General features: G+C 42.8%; 2 protein-coding genes across 4 annotated transcripts in view; one reads left to right on the top strand and one right to left on the bottom strand.

The window, feature by feature from the left end:
- Positions 1–2,285: 2,285 nt before the first annotated feature.
- zbtb24 (zinc finger and BTB domain containing 24) lies at positions 2,286–13,580 on the bottom strand. Of its 3 annotated transcripts, none has more exons than XM_061896309.1 (7): positions 13,467–13,580; positions 7,157–7,863; positions 6,081–6,248; positions 5,929–6,012; positions 5,775–5,858; positions 3,309–3,390; positions 2,286–3,027 (listed from the first exon to the last, which is right to left on the bottom strand). In XM_061896309.1, exons 2-7 carry the CDS (start codon positions 7,845–7,847, stop codon positions 2,400–2,402), a joined length of 1,737 nt encoding a protein of 578 aa, XP_061752293.1. In that variant the 5' UTR covers positions 7,848–7,863; positions 13,467–13,580; the 3' UTR covers positions 2,286–2,399. The 3 variants fall into 3 exon arrangements, with proteins under 3 accessions (XP_061752293.1, XP_061752294.1, XP_061752292.1); XM_061896310.1 differs by having other exon boundaries at positions 13,477–13,560; XM_061896308.1 differs by lacking the exon at positions 13,467–13,580 and adding an exon at positions 13,199–13,354.
- Positions 13,223–17,741, top strand: part of ddo (D-aspartate oxidase) — a 17,778-nt gene continuing 13,259 nt past the window's right edge. The window contains exon 1 of the mRNA XM_061896311.1: positions 13,223–13,398. The gene's annotated coding sequence lies outside the window, so the exon portion shown is untranslated. The remainder of the gene's footprint in view (positions 13,399–17,741) is intronic.

The following is a 17,741-nucleotide window of genomic DNA, read 5'->3' as shown; positions in this document are numbered from 1 at the left end:
AGCATGTGTGATGGTATGGGGGTGTATTAGTGCCCAAGGCATGGGTAACTTACACATCTGTGAAGGCACCATTAATGCTGAAAGGTACATACAGGTTTTGGAACAACATATGCTGCCATCTAAGGGCCGTCTTTTTCATGGACGCCCCTGCTTATTTCAGCAAGACAATGCCAAGCCACGTGTTACAACAGCGTGGCCTCGTAGTAAAAGAGTGTGGGTACTTTCCTGGCCCGCCTGCAGTCCAGACCTGTCTCCCATGGAAAATGTGTGGTGCATTATGAAGCGTAAAATAGGACAGCGGAGACCCCGGACTGTTGAAGGACTGAAGCTCTACATAAAACAAGAATGGGAAAGAATTCCACTTTCAAAGCTTCAACAATTAGTTTCCTCAGTTCCCAAACGTTTATTGAGTGTTGTTAAAAGAAAAGGTGATGTAACACAGTGGTGAACATGCCCTTTCCCAACTACTTTGGCACGTGTTGCAGCCATGAAATTCTAAGTTAATTATTATTTGCAAGAGGTCACGGTTCGGTTCATTTTCGGTACAGTAAGAAAACAACAAAATATACATTTTTTGGTTATTTGTTTACCAAATTTGTAAACAATGGCATAACATACATATACACACAGGGTCCTTTGCCAGGGTTTATGTGGTCAACATATATACAATAAAAACTAAATAAGATAAGGCTCAGAATGGTTTCTTAACAAAACCTTTCTGCATATAAAGTGCTTTTTTTGATTGAATGATTGATACTTGCATTAGTAGAGTGCACAGTTCAGTACATATTTCATACAGTTGACCACTAAATGCTAACACCCCAATAAGTTTTTCAACGTATTTAAGTCGGGGTCCACGTTCATCAACGTCCAGCTTGTAATCTGCAGTACATGATTTCCTTTTCGATGCCCTTTTTATAAGTTACAGCAAACCATGAAATGATCCATTTTATTAGCTCCGGCAGTAGCATATAGCAGTTAGCATTCCATGACCCACAATGCACTTCTGCCATGACCCTCCCCCGCTGAATTCTTATTGGTTGACGTGTGTGTGACGTTGCTGACATTTTCTGCGTCTCTTCCTCGAATGAGATAAATAATATTATTTGATATTTTACGGTAATTTGTTAATAATTTCACACATAAGTCGCTCCGGAGTATATGTGGCACCCCCGGCCAAACTATGAAAAAAACTGTGACTTAAAATGTATGTCGCACCCCCGGTCAAAGTATGAAAAAAATTGTGACTTAAAAGTCTGAAAACTACGGTACTTCCGGCAATATAAATGTATACTATTCTTTTATAAATAACTTTTATCGCTTATCGGCCTGGTTGACTACTAATTAGGGTTGCGAATCTTTGGGTGTCCCACGATTCGATTCAATATCGATCCTTGGGGTTGTGATTCGATGATATCGATTTTTTCGATTCAACACGATTCTCGATTCAAAAAGGATATTTTCCCGATTGAAAAGGATTGTGTATTCATTCAATACATAGATTTCAGCAGGATCTACCCCAGTCTGCTGACATGCTAGCAGAGTAGTAGATCTTTTAAAATAAAAGCTTTTATAATTGTAAAGGAAAATGTTTTATTAACTAATTGCAATAATGTAAATTTGTTTTAACTATTAAAGGAAGCAAAAATAAGACTTATTTTATCTTTGTGCAAACATTGGACACAGTGTGTTGTCCAGCTTATGAGATGCCATGCAAGTGTAAGCCACTGTGACACTATTGTTCTTTTTGATTATTATCATAAATGTCTAATGATAATGTCAATGAGGGATTTTTAATCACTGCTATGCTGAAATGATAACTAATATTGATACTGTTGTTGATAATATTCACTACTTTTGTTTTGTTCTGTGGTGTTTGTGTCTCCTCTCAATTGTTCTGTTTATTGCAGTTCTGAGTGTTGCTGGCTCAGGTTTGCTTTTGGAATTGGATTGCATTGTTATGGTGTTGTTGTGTAGGGCTTTGTTGGATTGATTAAAAAAAATAAAAAATCATTTAAAAAAAAAATGACAATCAATTCTGAATCACACAATGTATTTGAATCTATTTTTTCCCACACCCCTACTACTAATAATCGGTATCAGCCTTAAAAAAACATCCCGGTCGATCTCTAAGATTATTATTCATGCACAGAACATTAAAGTGCTCTAATTCCCCCCAAGCAACAATGACCACATCCTATATGCTTGTTTTAAGTTGAAACAAAAAGGTGTGAATATGATTGTTAGTATTAAAATAATGTTAGTATTAAAAGAAACCACATAATGTTGATTCAACTTTATTTAAATGTTGTTTTCTCTACCTTGAGAAGTGCTGTGAGATGTAGTGTAGGACAGTTCCCAGGTGTTGGAGCTGGCAGGTGAGGGTGGTCTGGCTGGTGTCAGCTCAGCGGCCTGGCGGGGGTGTAGAGGCAGGACACGGTCCCGGCTTGTATCTGGAAGGTGTGTCCGTGGATGTTGTGGCTGGGGATGTGCTCGCTGGTCTGGCTGATAGAGATGGGCTGGCCGGCCTGGTTGCTGACGTGGATGGCCTGAGCGTGCGGCGGAGGCGCCCCCTGCTGCTGCCGGACTGGCCCTTGCGCCAGGCGGAGCAGGTGCGGCGTCCGAAGGTGCTCCATGGCCTCTTTGCTCAGCGTGATGACGTGCGCCGACGCACCCTCCTGCGTGTTCGTCCTGATCCCCGACTGGGCCGACGACTCCTCCGAGGCGAGGGTACCGATCCCCGGGGCAAAGTCGACGTTGTCCTCCCTCACCATCAGCTGGACCTCCTCCTCCGAGCCCGGCGTGAGATGGTACTTCTGGACCGACGAGCCGCCTCCTCGCTCTTCCCGCATCTCCTTGTCGTGCGACTTGACGTGCGTCCTCAGGTTGTCCAGACGTGTGAAGGAAAGGCCGCACTCCGAGCAGGTGAAGGGCTTCTTCCCCGAGTGGGAGGCCACGTGGCGGCGCCTGGCGCTGGCGTCCGAGAAGGATTTGTCGCACACGCTGCAGCTGTACGGCTTTTCGCCTCTGCGGAATAAAAGGGGCTAAATGTGGCATGGACACATCACATCGCATCACGAAGAACTGAGGACACCGTCTCTGGTATTTACTTCGTGCTTGTTTGAGAATGAAATGTTGCTTTTTAATGGCTCATTTAAAAATGAGCTGTTTGGGATAAGAGTGCTGGCCAAAATATTAGAGGGCAAAGTGGGTGGCACTCACCTGTGTGTCCAAAACATTAGAGGGCAAAGTGGGTGGCACTCACCTGTGTGTCCAAAACATTAGAGGGCAAAGTGGGTGGCACTCACCTGTGTATTCTGATGTGCGTCTGCAAAGTGCTCTTGACGGAAAAACACTTCCCGCAGATCTCGCAGGTGAAAGGCTTCTCACCTGCCGGGACATCTCACGTTAACCATAATATTGGAAACGATATCAGACATCCTGATATTGTCCAACTCTTAATTACCAATTCCGATACATACAGTCGTGGAATGAACACATTATTATGCCTAATTTTGTTGTGATGCAACAAATCAACTCAAGTTATGGAAAAAAGTGCCAACATGGCACAGCCATATTTATTAATGAAGTCACAAAGTGCTTTTTATTTTTTAAATGCCCCAAAACAGCAGATTTGAATTTGGGACATGCTCTCCCCAAGAGAGCATGAGGAGGTTGAGGTGGGCAGGGTTGGGGAGCAGCGGGGGTGTATCTTGTAGCGTCCCGGAAGAGTTAGTGCTGCATGCTCTCACTGAGATAATCCTGATATCCACAACAACTTTGGGAAATACTATACTTTGACTTCCACAAAGTGCATTTTTTTCTTTTTTAAACATGCCTCAAAACAACGGCTACAAAAACAATGAAGGCACACAGCTTCAGTCCAGAGTATACTAGAGTAATAAAGTAAACAATAACATAGTCCTCCTTTAGTGCAAGGCTGCCTGGCAAACTGTATAACAGGAAATTATAAACTGGCTCAATCTGCCCTGCTTTAAAGGGGAACATTATCACAATTTCAAAAGGGTTAAAAACAATAAAAATCAGTTCCCAGTGGCTTGTTGTATTTTTTGAAACTTTTTTCAAAATTTTACCGGTCTCGGAATATCCCTAAATAAAGCTTTAAAGTGCCTTATTTTGGCTATCTTCGAAACCACTGGCCATTTCCCTGTGACGTCACACAGTGCTGCCAATGTAAACAAACAATGGGAATACCACAGCAAGATATAGCGACATTAGCTCGGATTCAAACTCGGATTTTAGCGACTTAAGCGATTCAACAGATTACGCATGTATTTAAACAGATGGTTGGAGTATGAAAGTATTGAAGAAGAAACTGAAGCTATTGAGCGAATAGCTATTGATGCTATTCATAGCCATAGCATGGCCGAATAGCTGCGTTAGCATCGCCGGTAAAATGTGCGGACCAAACGATCAGGACTTTCGCATCTTTTGACACTGGAGCAACTTAAATCCGTCGATTGGTAAGTGTTTGTTTCGCATTAAATGTGGGTGGAAGGAAACGTAATATAGTTGCAAATGCATCTACAGGTTATCCATACATCTCTGTTCCATGTCTGCTTTAGCACCGCCGGTAAATAGCATGTTAGCATCGATTAGCTGGCAGTCAACATCAACAAAACTCACCTTTGTGATTTTGTTGACTATCGTTACAAATGCATCTGCAGGTTATCCATACATCTCTGTGCCATGTCTGTCTTAGCATCGCCGGTCAAATGTGGAGACACTCTGGCACATTCAATGGGGGTCTGGCGGCAGATTTCTTGCCAGTGGTGCAACTTGAATCCCTCCCTGTTAGTGTTGTTACACCCTCCGACAACACACCGTCGAGGCATGATGTCTCCAAGGTTCCAAAAAATAGTCAAAAAAACAAGAAAATAACAGAGCTGAGATCCGGTGTTTATAATGTGTTGAAAATGAAAATGGTGGGTGTGTTACCTCGGCGACGTCACATTCTGACGTCATCGCCTCCAGCGCGATAAACAGAAAGGCGTTTAATTCACCAAAATTCACCCATTTAGAGTTCGGAAATCGGTAAAAAAAATATATGGTCTTTTTTCTGCACCATCAAGGTATATATTGACGCTTACATAGGTCTGCTGATAATGTTCCCCTTTAATGTATTTGTATGAGTAACAAAAATATGCTGCAAGCTGGTGGTGAGTGCTTGAAGTGGCCTAGCAGTCAGCCAGAGCTTCTAAAATGCTGCGATGAGACATGCCACCTCCGCTCACTGCAATTTGCAAAGTGTGCTCCATGCAGGGCAGACTACCCACACAAAACTCCACCGTAGCTTTTGCCATATTGCGTGGGCTTTCACCTTGGGGTGGTTTTTGTATTTTTGTTATTTCTCGGCGGAGTCTTTAAGTGACAACTGCATAGTACTACTTTTTTTTGCTGTTTGCTTTTCATCCATCTTCCGCTTGTATTCATCGTGTATCTCCTTATGATTCTTGAAGAGTTGGGAGATCAAATTGCTCGTATTAAAGGAAGACGTCTTGGTTCCTCCTCGCATAACCAACTTTTTGCAGTCATTGCAAATTGCCAGTTTTTTTAATCACACTTTAAAATAATCCCAAACCATAGACATTGTGTCGTTAGTCAGTCACCGTGTGAGCTGGCTTGTTAGTCACGGCTACAGCACCGGCACCAACACACTCTTGTTGTTGTAATGCTCCGCTCGCTGCGGTTTGATGAAATCATGTATCGCTCTTCTCGACCAGCAGCGGGGGCCTCACCGCGATATGACTCACCTGTGTGAGTGCGCAGGTGCTTTTTGAGCTGAGCCGTGTCCAAAAATTTGCGGTGACACTGAGCACACTCTGAAAGGGACTTGCCTAGAAAAGGTAGGAAAAGGACTAAGAGTTAGAGTGGTTCAGCAGCGTTAAGACGCAGAAGACAACTTACCCGTGTGGACTCTGTAGTGACTTTTTAGCTGCCTCTGCTGAGTGAAGCTTTTCCCACACTCGTCACAGCAGAAGGATTTGTTTTCTACAAGACGACACAGAACAGTCAGGGACGTCTAACGAAGACAAAAACGATAACCTGGAGACGTTTGCCTTGGTGGAGGTTCATGTGCTCCTGCAGGCTGTGTTTGGTGGCGAGGGCCTTGGAGCAGACGCTGCAGACAAACGGCGTCTCCCCGGTGTGTTTGTGCAGGTGGACCAGCAGCGTGTGCTTCTGGGTGAACGCCGCCCCGCACACCTGGCACACGAAGGGTTTCTCACCTGCAGGCCATCACAGAAAAGATGACATCACTTACCTACAGTCTTCAGGGTGAAAGTGTTGCCTGTGCTAATATTACAGATCCACCGATACGTTTTTGTCGGCGCCGATACCAATATTGATTACTAATAGTCGAGAAAGCTGATATTTGGAGCCCGTGCTAATTTGTAGTAAAAGCAATATAAACATGAATAGTAAACAGCTGGACATGGTTTTAAGTTGTTTTTTAACTTAACGAGGTAACTTGGGACCACTGGCAACAATATTTTATGAGGCCCTAATGTTGTGGTTACTTCAGCAGCAAAAAACATCGGGGGATTTCACAAGTACCTTTTTTGCTCGTGTCTAAGACATGGGTGTCAAACTGGTTTTCATTGAGGGCCACATCACAGTTATGGTTGCCTTCTAAGGGCCACTTTTAACAATGTATATATTAGGGGTGTAACGGTACGTGTGTTTGTATTGAACCGTTTTGGTTAGGGGGTTCCAGTTCGGTTCGGAGGTGTACCGAACGAGTTTCCACACGAACATATGAAGTAGCTAAAGTCTTAACAAGCTGCTCCGCTCCATTCTGCCTGTCTGCTACACAGCACCCAGCATTGTCCCACCCACACAACCATCTGATTGGTTACATATATAGCTGTAACAGCCAATCAGCAGTGTGTATTCAGAGCGCATGTAGTCAGCGCTTCAGCGTCGAGCAGATAGAAAAGGATTTGCAAATCATTGTATTCTGTTTATATTTACATCTAACACAATTTCCCAACTCATATGGAAACGGGGTTTGTAGTTGTATATTTTTTTCCCAAAAATAAAAAAAGAATAAAGACAGATTTACGTCAAAATGCCAAATATCAGTCGATCTCTAATGAATATTTGTAAAAAAGACTTGGAGTAGGAGGTCGGTCACCTGTGTGAGTGCGCTGGTGTATCTTGAGGAAAAAATGGTTTTTGAAGACTTTGCCGCAGTCGTCACACCTGGCCTCCGTGTCGGGGTACTTCCTCCTCCTTCCTCTCCGCCCCAACTCTCCTCCCGAAATGTCGACGCCCACCTTGAAGACGCCGTACTTCATCGGCGGGGTGATCTTGCGCCGCCTGCGTCGACTCGACCGATCTTCGTGTTCCGATGCTCCTTTGGCGCGGTCGTCTTCCTCTCCCGACTTACTCGTCGCCACCGCCGTCTTTGGTCGTGCCCTTTTGGTTCCCGACGGCGTGGTCGGCTCCGGCTCCGCCCCCTCGCCGAGTCCGGACAGCAGGGCCTCGACGAGGTCGCCCACCTGCAGCAGACGAGCGGCGGCCAGGAGCTGCCGGGTGCCACCTTTCTCCACGCACACCTGGGCGCTGTAGATGAAGTCCAGCACGGCGCCGCACATGCTGGCCGCCACGCCGTCTAGCCGGCAGGTGGCGCCTCCGCCGTGGTCCTGGCTGGTAAAGAGCTGGGAGAAGTAGTCGCTGCTCGCCGCCAGCAGGGCCTTGTGCGCCCGGAAGTGCTCGTCCTCCACCATCAGTGTGACGTCGCACAGGACGTCGCGCTTCCTGAGACGGTCCAATTTACTCAAGATGCTGGTCTTGTGCGAGGAAGACGTGGCCGTCAGAGTCATCTTCCTCCTGGAAGGACTAAAAAAGGAAAAAAAAGATTCACAACAATAAACAACAAACGTTAACAAACTTTGTCATCACAATTGATTCATCCCCCTCTGCAGTGCAAATTGTTGATTCCCGGGCGCGGCCACCACTGCTGCTCACCGCTCCCCTCAACTCCCATGAGGTGAACAAGGGGATGCAGAGGTTAATTTCACCACACCTAGTGTGTGTGTGTGTGTGTGTGTGGCAATAATTGGTACTTTAAACCATTGAACTCTTGCAGTCTGCTTTTGATGTTGTTCAGTGCCAGCTGACCTAACTTAGACTAGTGCTAAATGCAGGCAAATCTATCCATCCATTTTCTACCGCTTATTCCCTTTGGGGTCGTGGGTGCCTATCTTAGTTATAATCAGGCGGAAGGCAGAGTACACCCTGGACAAGTGGCCACGTCATCGCAGGGCCAACACAGATAGACAGACAACATTTACACACTAGGGAGCATTTAGTGTTGCCAATCAACCTATCCCCAGGTGCATGTCTTTGGAGGTGGGAGGGGCCTATCCCCAGGTGCATGTCTTTGGAGGTGGGAGGGGCCTATCCCCAGGTGCATGTCTTTGGAGGTGGGAGGGGCCTATCCCCAGGTGCATGTCTTTGGAGGTGGGAGGAAGCCGGAGTACCCGGAGAGAACCCACACATTCACGGGGAGAACATGCAAACTCCACACAGAAAGATCCCGAGCCCGGGATTGAACCCTGACTACTCAGGACCTTCGTATTGTGAGGCAGACGCACTAACCCCTCTGCCACCGTGAAGCCCCAGGCAAATCTAAGGATAAGTTAAAGTAGCAATGATTGTCACACACACACGAGGTGTGGCGAAATGTGTCCTCTGTTTTTGACCAATCCCCTTGATCACCCCCTGGGAGGTGAGGGGAGCAGTAAGCGGCAGCAATGGCCGCGCCTGGGAATCATTTTTGGTGATTCAACCCCCAATTCCAACCCTTGATGCTGAGTGCCAAGCAGGGAGGTAATGGTTCCAAATGTTATAGTCTTTGGTATGACTCGGCCGGGGTTTGAACTCACGACGGACCCATCTTAGGGCGGACACTCTAACCACTAGGTGATGTTATTCTCAGATGGCAAAAGGCTGCCATTGAACATCCCTAAAATATTGACTCCTCATGGGGTCAAGCTTGAGTTGATCACAACATATAAGTACCGTATTTTCCGCACTATAAGGCGCACCTAAAAACCTAACATTTTCTTAAAAGCTGACAGTGCGCCTTATAATCCGGTGCGCCTTATACATGGACCAATATTGAGCCACAACAGGTCTCGCAACTACGGTAAGCAGCAGATTCATTTTACCCCATAGAACAGGGGTAGGGAACCTATGGCTCTAGAGCCAGATGTGGCTCTTTTGATGACTACATATGGCTCTCAGATAATTATATTTATATAGCGCTTTTCTCTAGTGACTCAAAGCGCTTTACAAAGTGACACCCAATATCTAAGTTACATTTAAACCAGTGTGGGTGGCACTGGGGGCAGGTGTGTAAAGTGTCTTGCCTAAGGACACAACGGCAGTGACTAGGATGGCGGAAGCGGGAATCAAACCTGGAACCCTCAAGTTGCTAACACGGCCGCTCTACCAACCGAGCTATGCCGAGTAACCGTGTAATACTCTTCCATATCAGTAGGTGGCAGTCGGTAGCTAATTGCTTTGTAGATGTGGGAAACAGCGGGAGGCAGAGTGCAGGTAAAAAGGTGTCTAATGCTTAAACCAGGGGTAGGGAACCTATGGCTCTAGAGCCAGATGACTGCATCTGGCTCTCAGATCAATCTTAGCTGACATTGCTTAACACGATAAGTAATGAATAATTCCGCTGGTAATCACAGTTTCAAAAATAACGTTCAAATTATAAAACATTCTCATGCATTTTAATCCAACCATCCGTTTTCTACCGCACCTGTTCAAGTTGTCGCATTAATGGTAAGAAGTATTATATGTATTATTGGTTAACTTTTATAATATAAATGTTGTTAAAAAGAATAAGAGACTTATTATAGTCTACAAATGTTGGTCATACTTAAAAATGCACAAATTTTGTTGTATTTAGTGTTGAAAAATGTTATATGGCTCTTACGGAAATACATTGTGAAATATTTGGCCAAAAAGGTTCCCGACCCCTGTCATAGAAGAAGAAGTGCGCTTCTTCTTCTAAGGTAAGCAGCCGCCGACTTCATTTTCCCCCGTAGAAGAAGAAGCGGGTGGTGCATGCTGGGATATATGACTGCGGGAGGCGTGCCGTTTCTGTGTGTTTATGCCAACAGCCCAAAATGTCTCCTATTAAGAGACACGCTTAAGACGCAGAGTTTAAAGTCAAGGTCATAGGTCACACAGTAGAAGACAGGAATAGAGCAGCAGCCAGAGAATTGAAAATTAACAGCAGCGACACTGACTCCTTTAATGAGGACTTGGACGAGACGGAGCCGGGCATGTTGGATGTCGTATTCGCACAACTGTTTGATTCCAACACTGAAGAAGAAGAATTCGAGGGATTGGTGGATGAGGAATAACTTAATAAAATGAGCTTTACATGTTTATTTTGTGTGTTGTGTTGTTTGAGCAAGGTTGAGTTATTGATATATTATTGCTTTGCACTATTTCCAGTGTTACTATATTGTGATTGCACTAACCTTTGATTTACCGTAACAGTATCAGACTGTTTTGTACTTGTTTATTGAATCGAGGAAAATAATAAAACAGCTGTTTGTTCATTTTGGGAGTGAACAGAGTTGTCAGAACGCTGGTTTGTAATCTATAAATAAAGTTTGACTGACCTGACTGTTTTGTTGACATTCCCTTTAGCGCAGCGCCATCTAAAGCAGGGGTCAGGAACCTTTTTGGCGGAGAGAGCCAAGAAGCGAAATATTTTAAAATGTATTTCTCTAAGAGCCATATGATATTTTTATTAACAATGAACACAACTAAACGTGTGCATTTTTAAGTCAAATCAACATTTCTAGAGTATAATAGGTCTCGTATTCTTAGTAATAACATTGTTATTCTGAAGCTAATTGTGGAGGGGGTGTGGCCTGCGGGTCTGCAGCGAAGCGGGGTGTTGCCAGGATTAGCCTCGAAATCAGTGACAGGTGCGTAAATGGCCCACCTGGGCCTTTTTTTCTAATCACCCGTCGCTCTGTTTAGAAGCAGCAGCCAGGAGAGACGGGGTTGGGGCTGGAGCCAGATCCCCAGTGATAAATAAATAAATGATAAATGGGTTGTACTTGTATAGCGCTTTTCTACCTTCAAGGTACTCAAAGCGCTTTGACATTACTTCCACATTTACACATTCACACACTGATGGAGGGAGCTGCCATGCAAGGCGCCAACCAGCACCCATCAGGAGCAAGGGTGAAGTGTCTTGCTCAGGACACAACGGACATGACGAGGTTGGTACTAGGTGGGATTTGAACCAGGGACCCTCGGGTTGCGCACGGCCACTCTGCCACTGCGCCACGCCGTCCCCCAGTGAGAACGAAAGAGAAAAAGACAATTGCTGGAAAGCAACTGAGAGACTTATTGAAAAATAAAACAATATTGTAACCCTGGAACAGGCTCTCATGTCGGTGATTGGTGGTCTGAAGAACCCCCAGGAGGGCAAGTCCTACGCTAACCAATAATAAATAAATTACTTCTTACCCTTAATGCAACTTCTTGAAGAAGTGCGGTAGAAAAAGGATGGATGGATTCAAATGCATGAGCATATTTTATATTTTGAACGTTATTTTTAACACTGTGTTTACAAGTGGAATTATTCATTACTTATCGTGTTAAGCAATGTCAGCTCAGATTTATCCGAGAGCCAGATGCAGTCATCAAAAGAGCCACATCTGGCTCACGAGCCATAGGTTCCCTACCCCTGATCTAAAGGATGCATAACGTAACCCCAGCCTCTACTGTAGCATCTATTCTAGTAACCCCAGCCTCTACTGTAGCATCTATTCTATGCGCCTTATAGTGCGGTGCGCCTTATATATGAACAAAATATCAAAACAGGCCATTCATTGAAGGTGCGCCTCATAACCCGGTGCACCTTATAGTGCGGAAAATACGGTACTTTTTTTCCCTCCAATTTTCTGGCTTTGAAATAAAACGTGCAGTGACCCAAATACGTTTGTGTTTTTGATTGATTGATTGATTGATTCTGTTATTAGTAGATCGCACAGTACAGTACATATTTCATACAATTGACCACTAAATGGTAAAACCCCAATAAGTTTTTCAACAATTTAGTTCATTAAAAAACACCCTAAGGATGTGTTTATGACACGTCCGACCGGTAGGAGGCCACGGGGAAGACCCAGGACACGTTGGGAAGACTATGTCTCCCGGCTGGCCTGGGAACGCCTCGGGATCCCCCAGGAAGAGCTGGACAAGGTGGCTAGGGAGAGGAAAGTCTGGGCTTCCCTGCTTAGGCTGCTGCCCCCGCGACCTGACCTCGGATAAAGCAGAAGATCCATGGATAAAATACAATTTATTTGAATAATTTAGAGGTTTACTCACCTTTTTAAACACACTGCTAATATTATGAACATAACCCTGCGTAGAATATATCATTTTGAACAAAGCGTGACATTTTTAAATCCTAAACCACGTGTTGGTGGCGTTACGTTTGTTAGCATTACTTCATAGCGTAGCTACAATGGCTCCAAATATTGATTGATTAAAACTTGTATTAGTAGATTGCACAGTACAGTACATATTCCGTTCTATTGACCACTAAATGGAAACACCCCAATAAGTTTTTCAACTTGTTTAAGTCGGGATCCACGCGGCATAGCTCGGTTGCTAGAGTGGCCGTGCCAGCAACTTCAGGGTTCCAGGTTCAATCCCCGCTTCCGCCTTCCTCGTCACTGCCGTTGTGTCCTTGGGCAAGACACTTTACCCACCTGCTGCTCCCAGGGCCACCCACACTGGTTCAAATGTAACTTAGATATTGGGATTCACTATGTAAAGCACTTTGAGTCACTAGAGAAAAGCGCTATATAAATATAATTCACTTCACAAAATCAATTCATGGTAACTTGTACAAATTCCTTATTCGACTGACTTATTACTATATACGACAATATATTTGATACTGCTCAGTTCGACCGGCATTTATTATCCAAACACACTCAAAAACCGTTTTAAAACATTTTAGTCAGGCACGTTAGAGGACGCCCTTCTGCAGAAGGTGTTTGCAGCTAACTAGACGACAACGTTCAACTTTTCGGTGTTTAGCAAAGCAGCTATGCCGTGTCAAACAAAACAAACGCCCGCCGCTAGTTTCAAACAAAGCCAACTACGAGGAAATACTCACTGGAGTAAAGCCTTGGAATGACCACAAGACAGGCAAACGTTTGCTTCAACGAGCAGTAGCGAGCTGTTAGGACCTTTCTGGTCGCTTGACGACGAACCCGCGTTCGGTCGTGTTCTCGCGAGAAGTGACGAGACCTCCTGCAGACGCACGCGTGAGGCGTCAAAGTGGGTTTGGTGAACCATCGCTTCTTAAACGCTGACGTAAGTCATAATATACATTTTAATTAACATGCATTTGTCTTACTTCTGCTTTATTGCTACATACTTACTGAAACTTACTTGAAGAACGTTTCAGGTGTTGTGCCGTATTATGCACCCTCTGACGGGAGCGCGCTTACGTCACTCGTCTCCAAAAGCAGGGGCGTCACTAGACCTAATACTGTACTGGGGCACACCTGGGGCACAAATAATTCATGTGAGCGTGCAAAGCGTGCAAGCAAAAACATTTTTAGCACTTATTTATCATAAGAAATACATAAATAGTGCTTTAAACTATGAAATCATATCAGATGATGTTGTATGGATCTTTGATGAACCACCTGAAATTAACTCATGCATTTGACCTACTTGTGCACTTTTTTACTCCGGACTTCTAAACTGCTACTGGTAAAAGCAAAAAGGAAGAGCAATGAATCTTTTTGAAATATTTATTACAGTAATCATCTGCAAATTTAACATCTACAAAAGTAAAACAAAAAATAAAGCACCCCTACATCTCTGGGTTCTTTTATATGATTTAATTTCCATTTCTGGCAATGTGGCTAATCCTATTTCAGATACACAAAACTATCAAATCTACACAAAACAATAAAGCCACAGTAGTAGAATAAATGAACAACTGTTGTGTGTCTGTTCAGGGAATCATTTTCTGAGATGTAAACTGTAACGTCTCTTTTTCATTTTTGCAAAGTGGTCAATCACTCTGGACAGACATGGAAATATTACAGTAACTGTTATACAGTTGACCAGTGGTTCCCAACTGCTGTGACGCGACATAAAAGTGGATTGTGTGTCATTTTCAGTCACATGTGTGCATGAAAAAAAAAAAGTTTAGGGAGAAAAAAATCAAATTGTGGCAACAAAACCAGGTTATTTTAGCCATTTTTCTAGTGACTATTAGTGAGTATTTTAGCAAAAGGCAAAGCGACTAACAAGTTGGAGGAGGACTCAGGACAGACATGGAAATATAGTTTAAAAATCTAAATGGGGCAACAAAACCCGATATTTTCAGCCATCTTTCTGAAAACAAATACAGAAATGTTACTATTTTTTCTGGAAACAAAAGCAGATTCTTTAGCTGTCGCCATTTTTCTGCTGACAAAACAAGATTATTTGAGTCAAAGTCACAGCGATTAACAAGACAAGTCTACTGTGCTATTTTTCTGTGAAATAAACTTGAATGATTTAAAAATTTGGCTCACGACTTGATGATATGGAAAAATGTTTTTCTTCCTGAAGATAAAGCATTTGAGAAGCACTCAACTCACACATGCTGACTCCAAATCATCTTTGATGCAGAAGCAGCAGACAATAACCAACATGATGTTTCATCTTCATTGGAAATTCCCCCGACAGCTCGTACAGCAAATGAATATGTTTGTCTTGATACAAGGAATAATGTTAGCTAACTTAGCATCAACTTAAGACAATGATGTTGCCCAGCTAGCGAGGACTTCACTTACATCTCTCATTCCTGCTGCTTCTTCTCTGCTGCGGGACAATAACTTTCTTAAATCCATCTAGGAGTTACAGTTTGAGTCAAATCAAAATCAAAATAATATAATTAACAAATTGTTGTTGGCTAACGTTACCTACCTCACGCAGTGATTCTCATTTTCTCTGTCTCTCTCTCTCTCAACCGAAGTCTCGATCCACACGTGAATAAATTACCATATTAATTAGCCATGTGCTCATTGTTTCGTGGAGTAAATACAGTAGCAATCAATTACCATACTAAGTAGTATGTGCGCTGTTGTCTATGTTATGTAGACTTAACACTCTGAAGCGTTTTTTTTTATTGGTGAAATTTTTACTGGGGCACTGCAGATCAACAATGGGGCACGTGCCCCAGTGAAATATGTCTGGCGACGCCCCTGTCGAAAAGTATATCTAAACTCGGCTGTAACATCTATTTCCTGACCAACAAAGTCAAAGAGATATCTTTTAAAATCAGTCATCGTTATTAGCCTGTAAAGACTGTGATGGTTAGATAGAAGAAGGACATTGATGTTTACCTGCTCCTTATGCATCCACAGACTGTTAACCATTTGTTTTGGACTTGTGAAAGCACTTCATCACTATGGCAGGACATCTGTCGCTTCATCCTGGACAATATTCATGACAAATTTGTGCTTTGTTTTAAAGGCCTACTGAAATGAGATGTTCTTATTTAATTGATTGATTGATACTTTTATTAGTAGATTGCACAGTTCAGTACATATTCCGTACAATTGACCACTAAATGGTAACACCCCAATAAGTTTTCCAACTTGTTTAAGTCGAAGTCCACGTTAATCAATTCATGGTAAACGGGGATAGCAGCTCCATTCTATGTGTCATACTTCATCATTTCACCATATTGCCATATTTTAGCTGAAAGGATTTAGTAGAAAACATCGATGATAAAGTTCGCAACTTTTGGTCGCTAATAAAAAAGCCTTGCCTGTACCGGAAGTAGCAGACGATGTGCACGTGACGTCACGGGTTGTGGAGCTCCTCACATCTAAACATTGTTTACAAACATGGCCACCAGCAGCGAGAGCGATTCGGCCCGAGAAAGCGACGATTTCCCCATTAATTTGAGCGAGGATGAAAGATTCGTGGATGAGGAAAGTTAGAGTGAAGCACTAGAAAAAAAAATTAAAAGGCGAGGGCAGTGGGAGCGATTCAGATGTTATTAGACACATTTACTAGGATAATTCTGGAAAATCCCTTATCTGCTTATTGTGTTACTAGTGTTGTAGTGAGATTATACTGTCGTACCTGAAAGTCGGAGGGGTGTGGCCACGGGTGTGGTGACCGCCAGTGTCTCTGATGGAAGCCACGGAGGAGGCAAGAGTTTCGGAGCTGCCTCTTTTTACACAAGAAACGACGCAAGCTCCGCTCATGTCCACGGTAAGAGCCGACTTATTACCACCATTTTCTCACCGAAACCTGCCGGTTGACATGTGGTAGAGACCCATGTTCACTTGACCGCTCCGTTCCATATTAAAGCTTCACTTTCGGGAATGTAAACAATGAAACACCGTCTGTGTTTGTGTTGCTAAAGGCAGCTGCAATACACCGCTTCCCACCTACATCTTTCTTCTTTGACGTCTCCATTAGTTATTGAACAAATTGCAAAAGATTCAGCAACACAGATGTCTGGAATACTGTGTAATTATACGATTAAAGTAGACGACTTATAGCTGGGATCGGGCTGGAACAAAATGTCCGCTACAATCCGTGACGTCACGCGCACACATCATCATACCGCGACGCTTTCAACAGGATACTTTGCACGAAATTTATAATTGCAATATAGTAAACTAAAGCAGCCATATTGGCATGTGTTGCAATGTTAATATTTCATCATTGATATATAAACTATCAGACTGCGTGGTGGCTAGTAGTGGCTTTCAGTAGGACTTTAAGAATGTGATATTTGGTTTTACATTGTATGAACAACAATTTGAAAAGGAATTTTACCTTTGCAACCTAATTATTCTATTGGCTGAGTTTTATATTCATAAATGTAAGTTTCTCAATACCCGACTTGTCTTTTGTGCCTTTAAAAAAGATTTTGAACTCTACATTAAAACACTCTCTACTTTTAACAACAAAAAAGCTGTGAAAACGATGATGCTGAGTTCCAAATTTAAGTTATTTTCTGAATTTGAGTGAGCCTTTGGCTTTGCACTTTGTTTAATATATATATATATATATATATATATATATATATATATATATATATATATATATATATATATATATATATATATAGTATTCTATTTTTGTAACTTTGAATCTAAAACCCCCTGGCGGTGTTTTGTACTGTTTTTTTTATAATGTTTTGTAATGTTTTATACTGTTGTTGGACTTATTTTGATTATGGTTTCTCAACTGTTTGTAAATGTTGAAATTTATAAATAAACATTAAAAAAACAAAATAAAGTGGTCCTCGTGTAAAACTGGAAATTAAAGATAGAAAATTTAAAAACTCTGCTGTAATGATCGAAGTGGCTGAAATCGCTTCTTTTGGCATAAAAAAATACATAAAAAGGTGAAATAATCCAAGTTTTCCTTACTTGTGGATGGATTCAAAATTGTGAGCCTTTAACGATTTCTCCGTCATTCCGGCTATTCAGATAAGGCGAAAACAATAAGCATTTAATATTGGAATATTTGCTGTCCTGAAAATGAAGTATTGTCTACCTTGACCGCTTACTGTAAAGAATATATACACCAAAGTACTTTTTTAGAGACATCAAGGAGAACGAATGTTTGCTGCTTCATTCGACGTGTTGTGTTCTAATACTCGTATTTTAAAAATGTGACTGTGGTTG

The sequence above is a fragment of the Nerophis ophidion genome, linkage group LG03 (assembly GCF_033978795.1).
Source record: "Nerophis ophidion isolate RoL-2023_Sa linkage group LG03, RoL_Noph_v1.0, whole genome shotgun sequence".
In the NCBI taxonomy this organism is placed as follows: Eukaryota; Metazoa; Chordata; class Actinopteri; order Syngnathiformes; family Syngnathidae; genus Nerophis; species Nerophis ophidion.
The sequence above is the reverse complement of the archived record's forward strand: the minus strand, read 5'-3'. Positions and strand labels throughout refer to the sequence as shown.

Bases quoted from the DNA above. Each gene is read 5' to 3' on its own strand.
- zbtb24 (XM_061896309.1), bottom strand. From the start codon at position 7,847: ATGACTCTGACGGCCACGTCTTCCTCGCACAAGACCAGCATCTTGAGT. The intron at 6,013-6,080 runs GCAAACGTCTCC...GTCGTCTTGTAG, and splicing joins GCACATGAACCTCCACCAAG to AAAACAAATCCTTCTGCTGT. The intron at 3,028-3,308 runs GTGAGTGCCACC...TTTATTCCGCAG, and splicing joins ACGCACATCAGAATACACAG to AGGCGAAAAGCCGTACAGCT.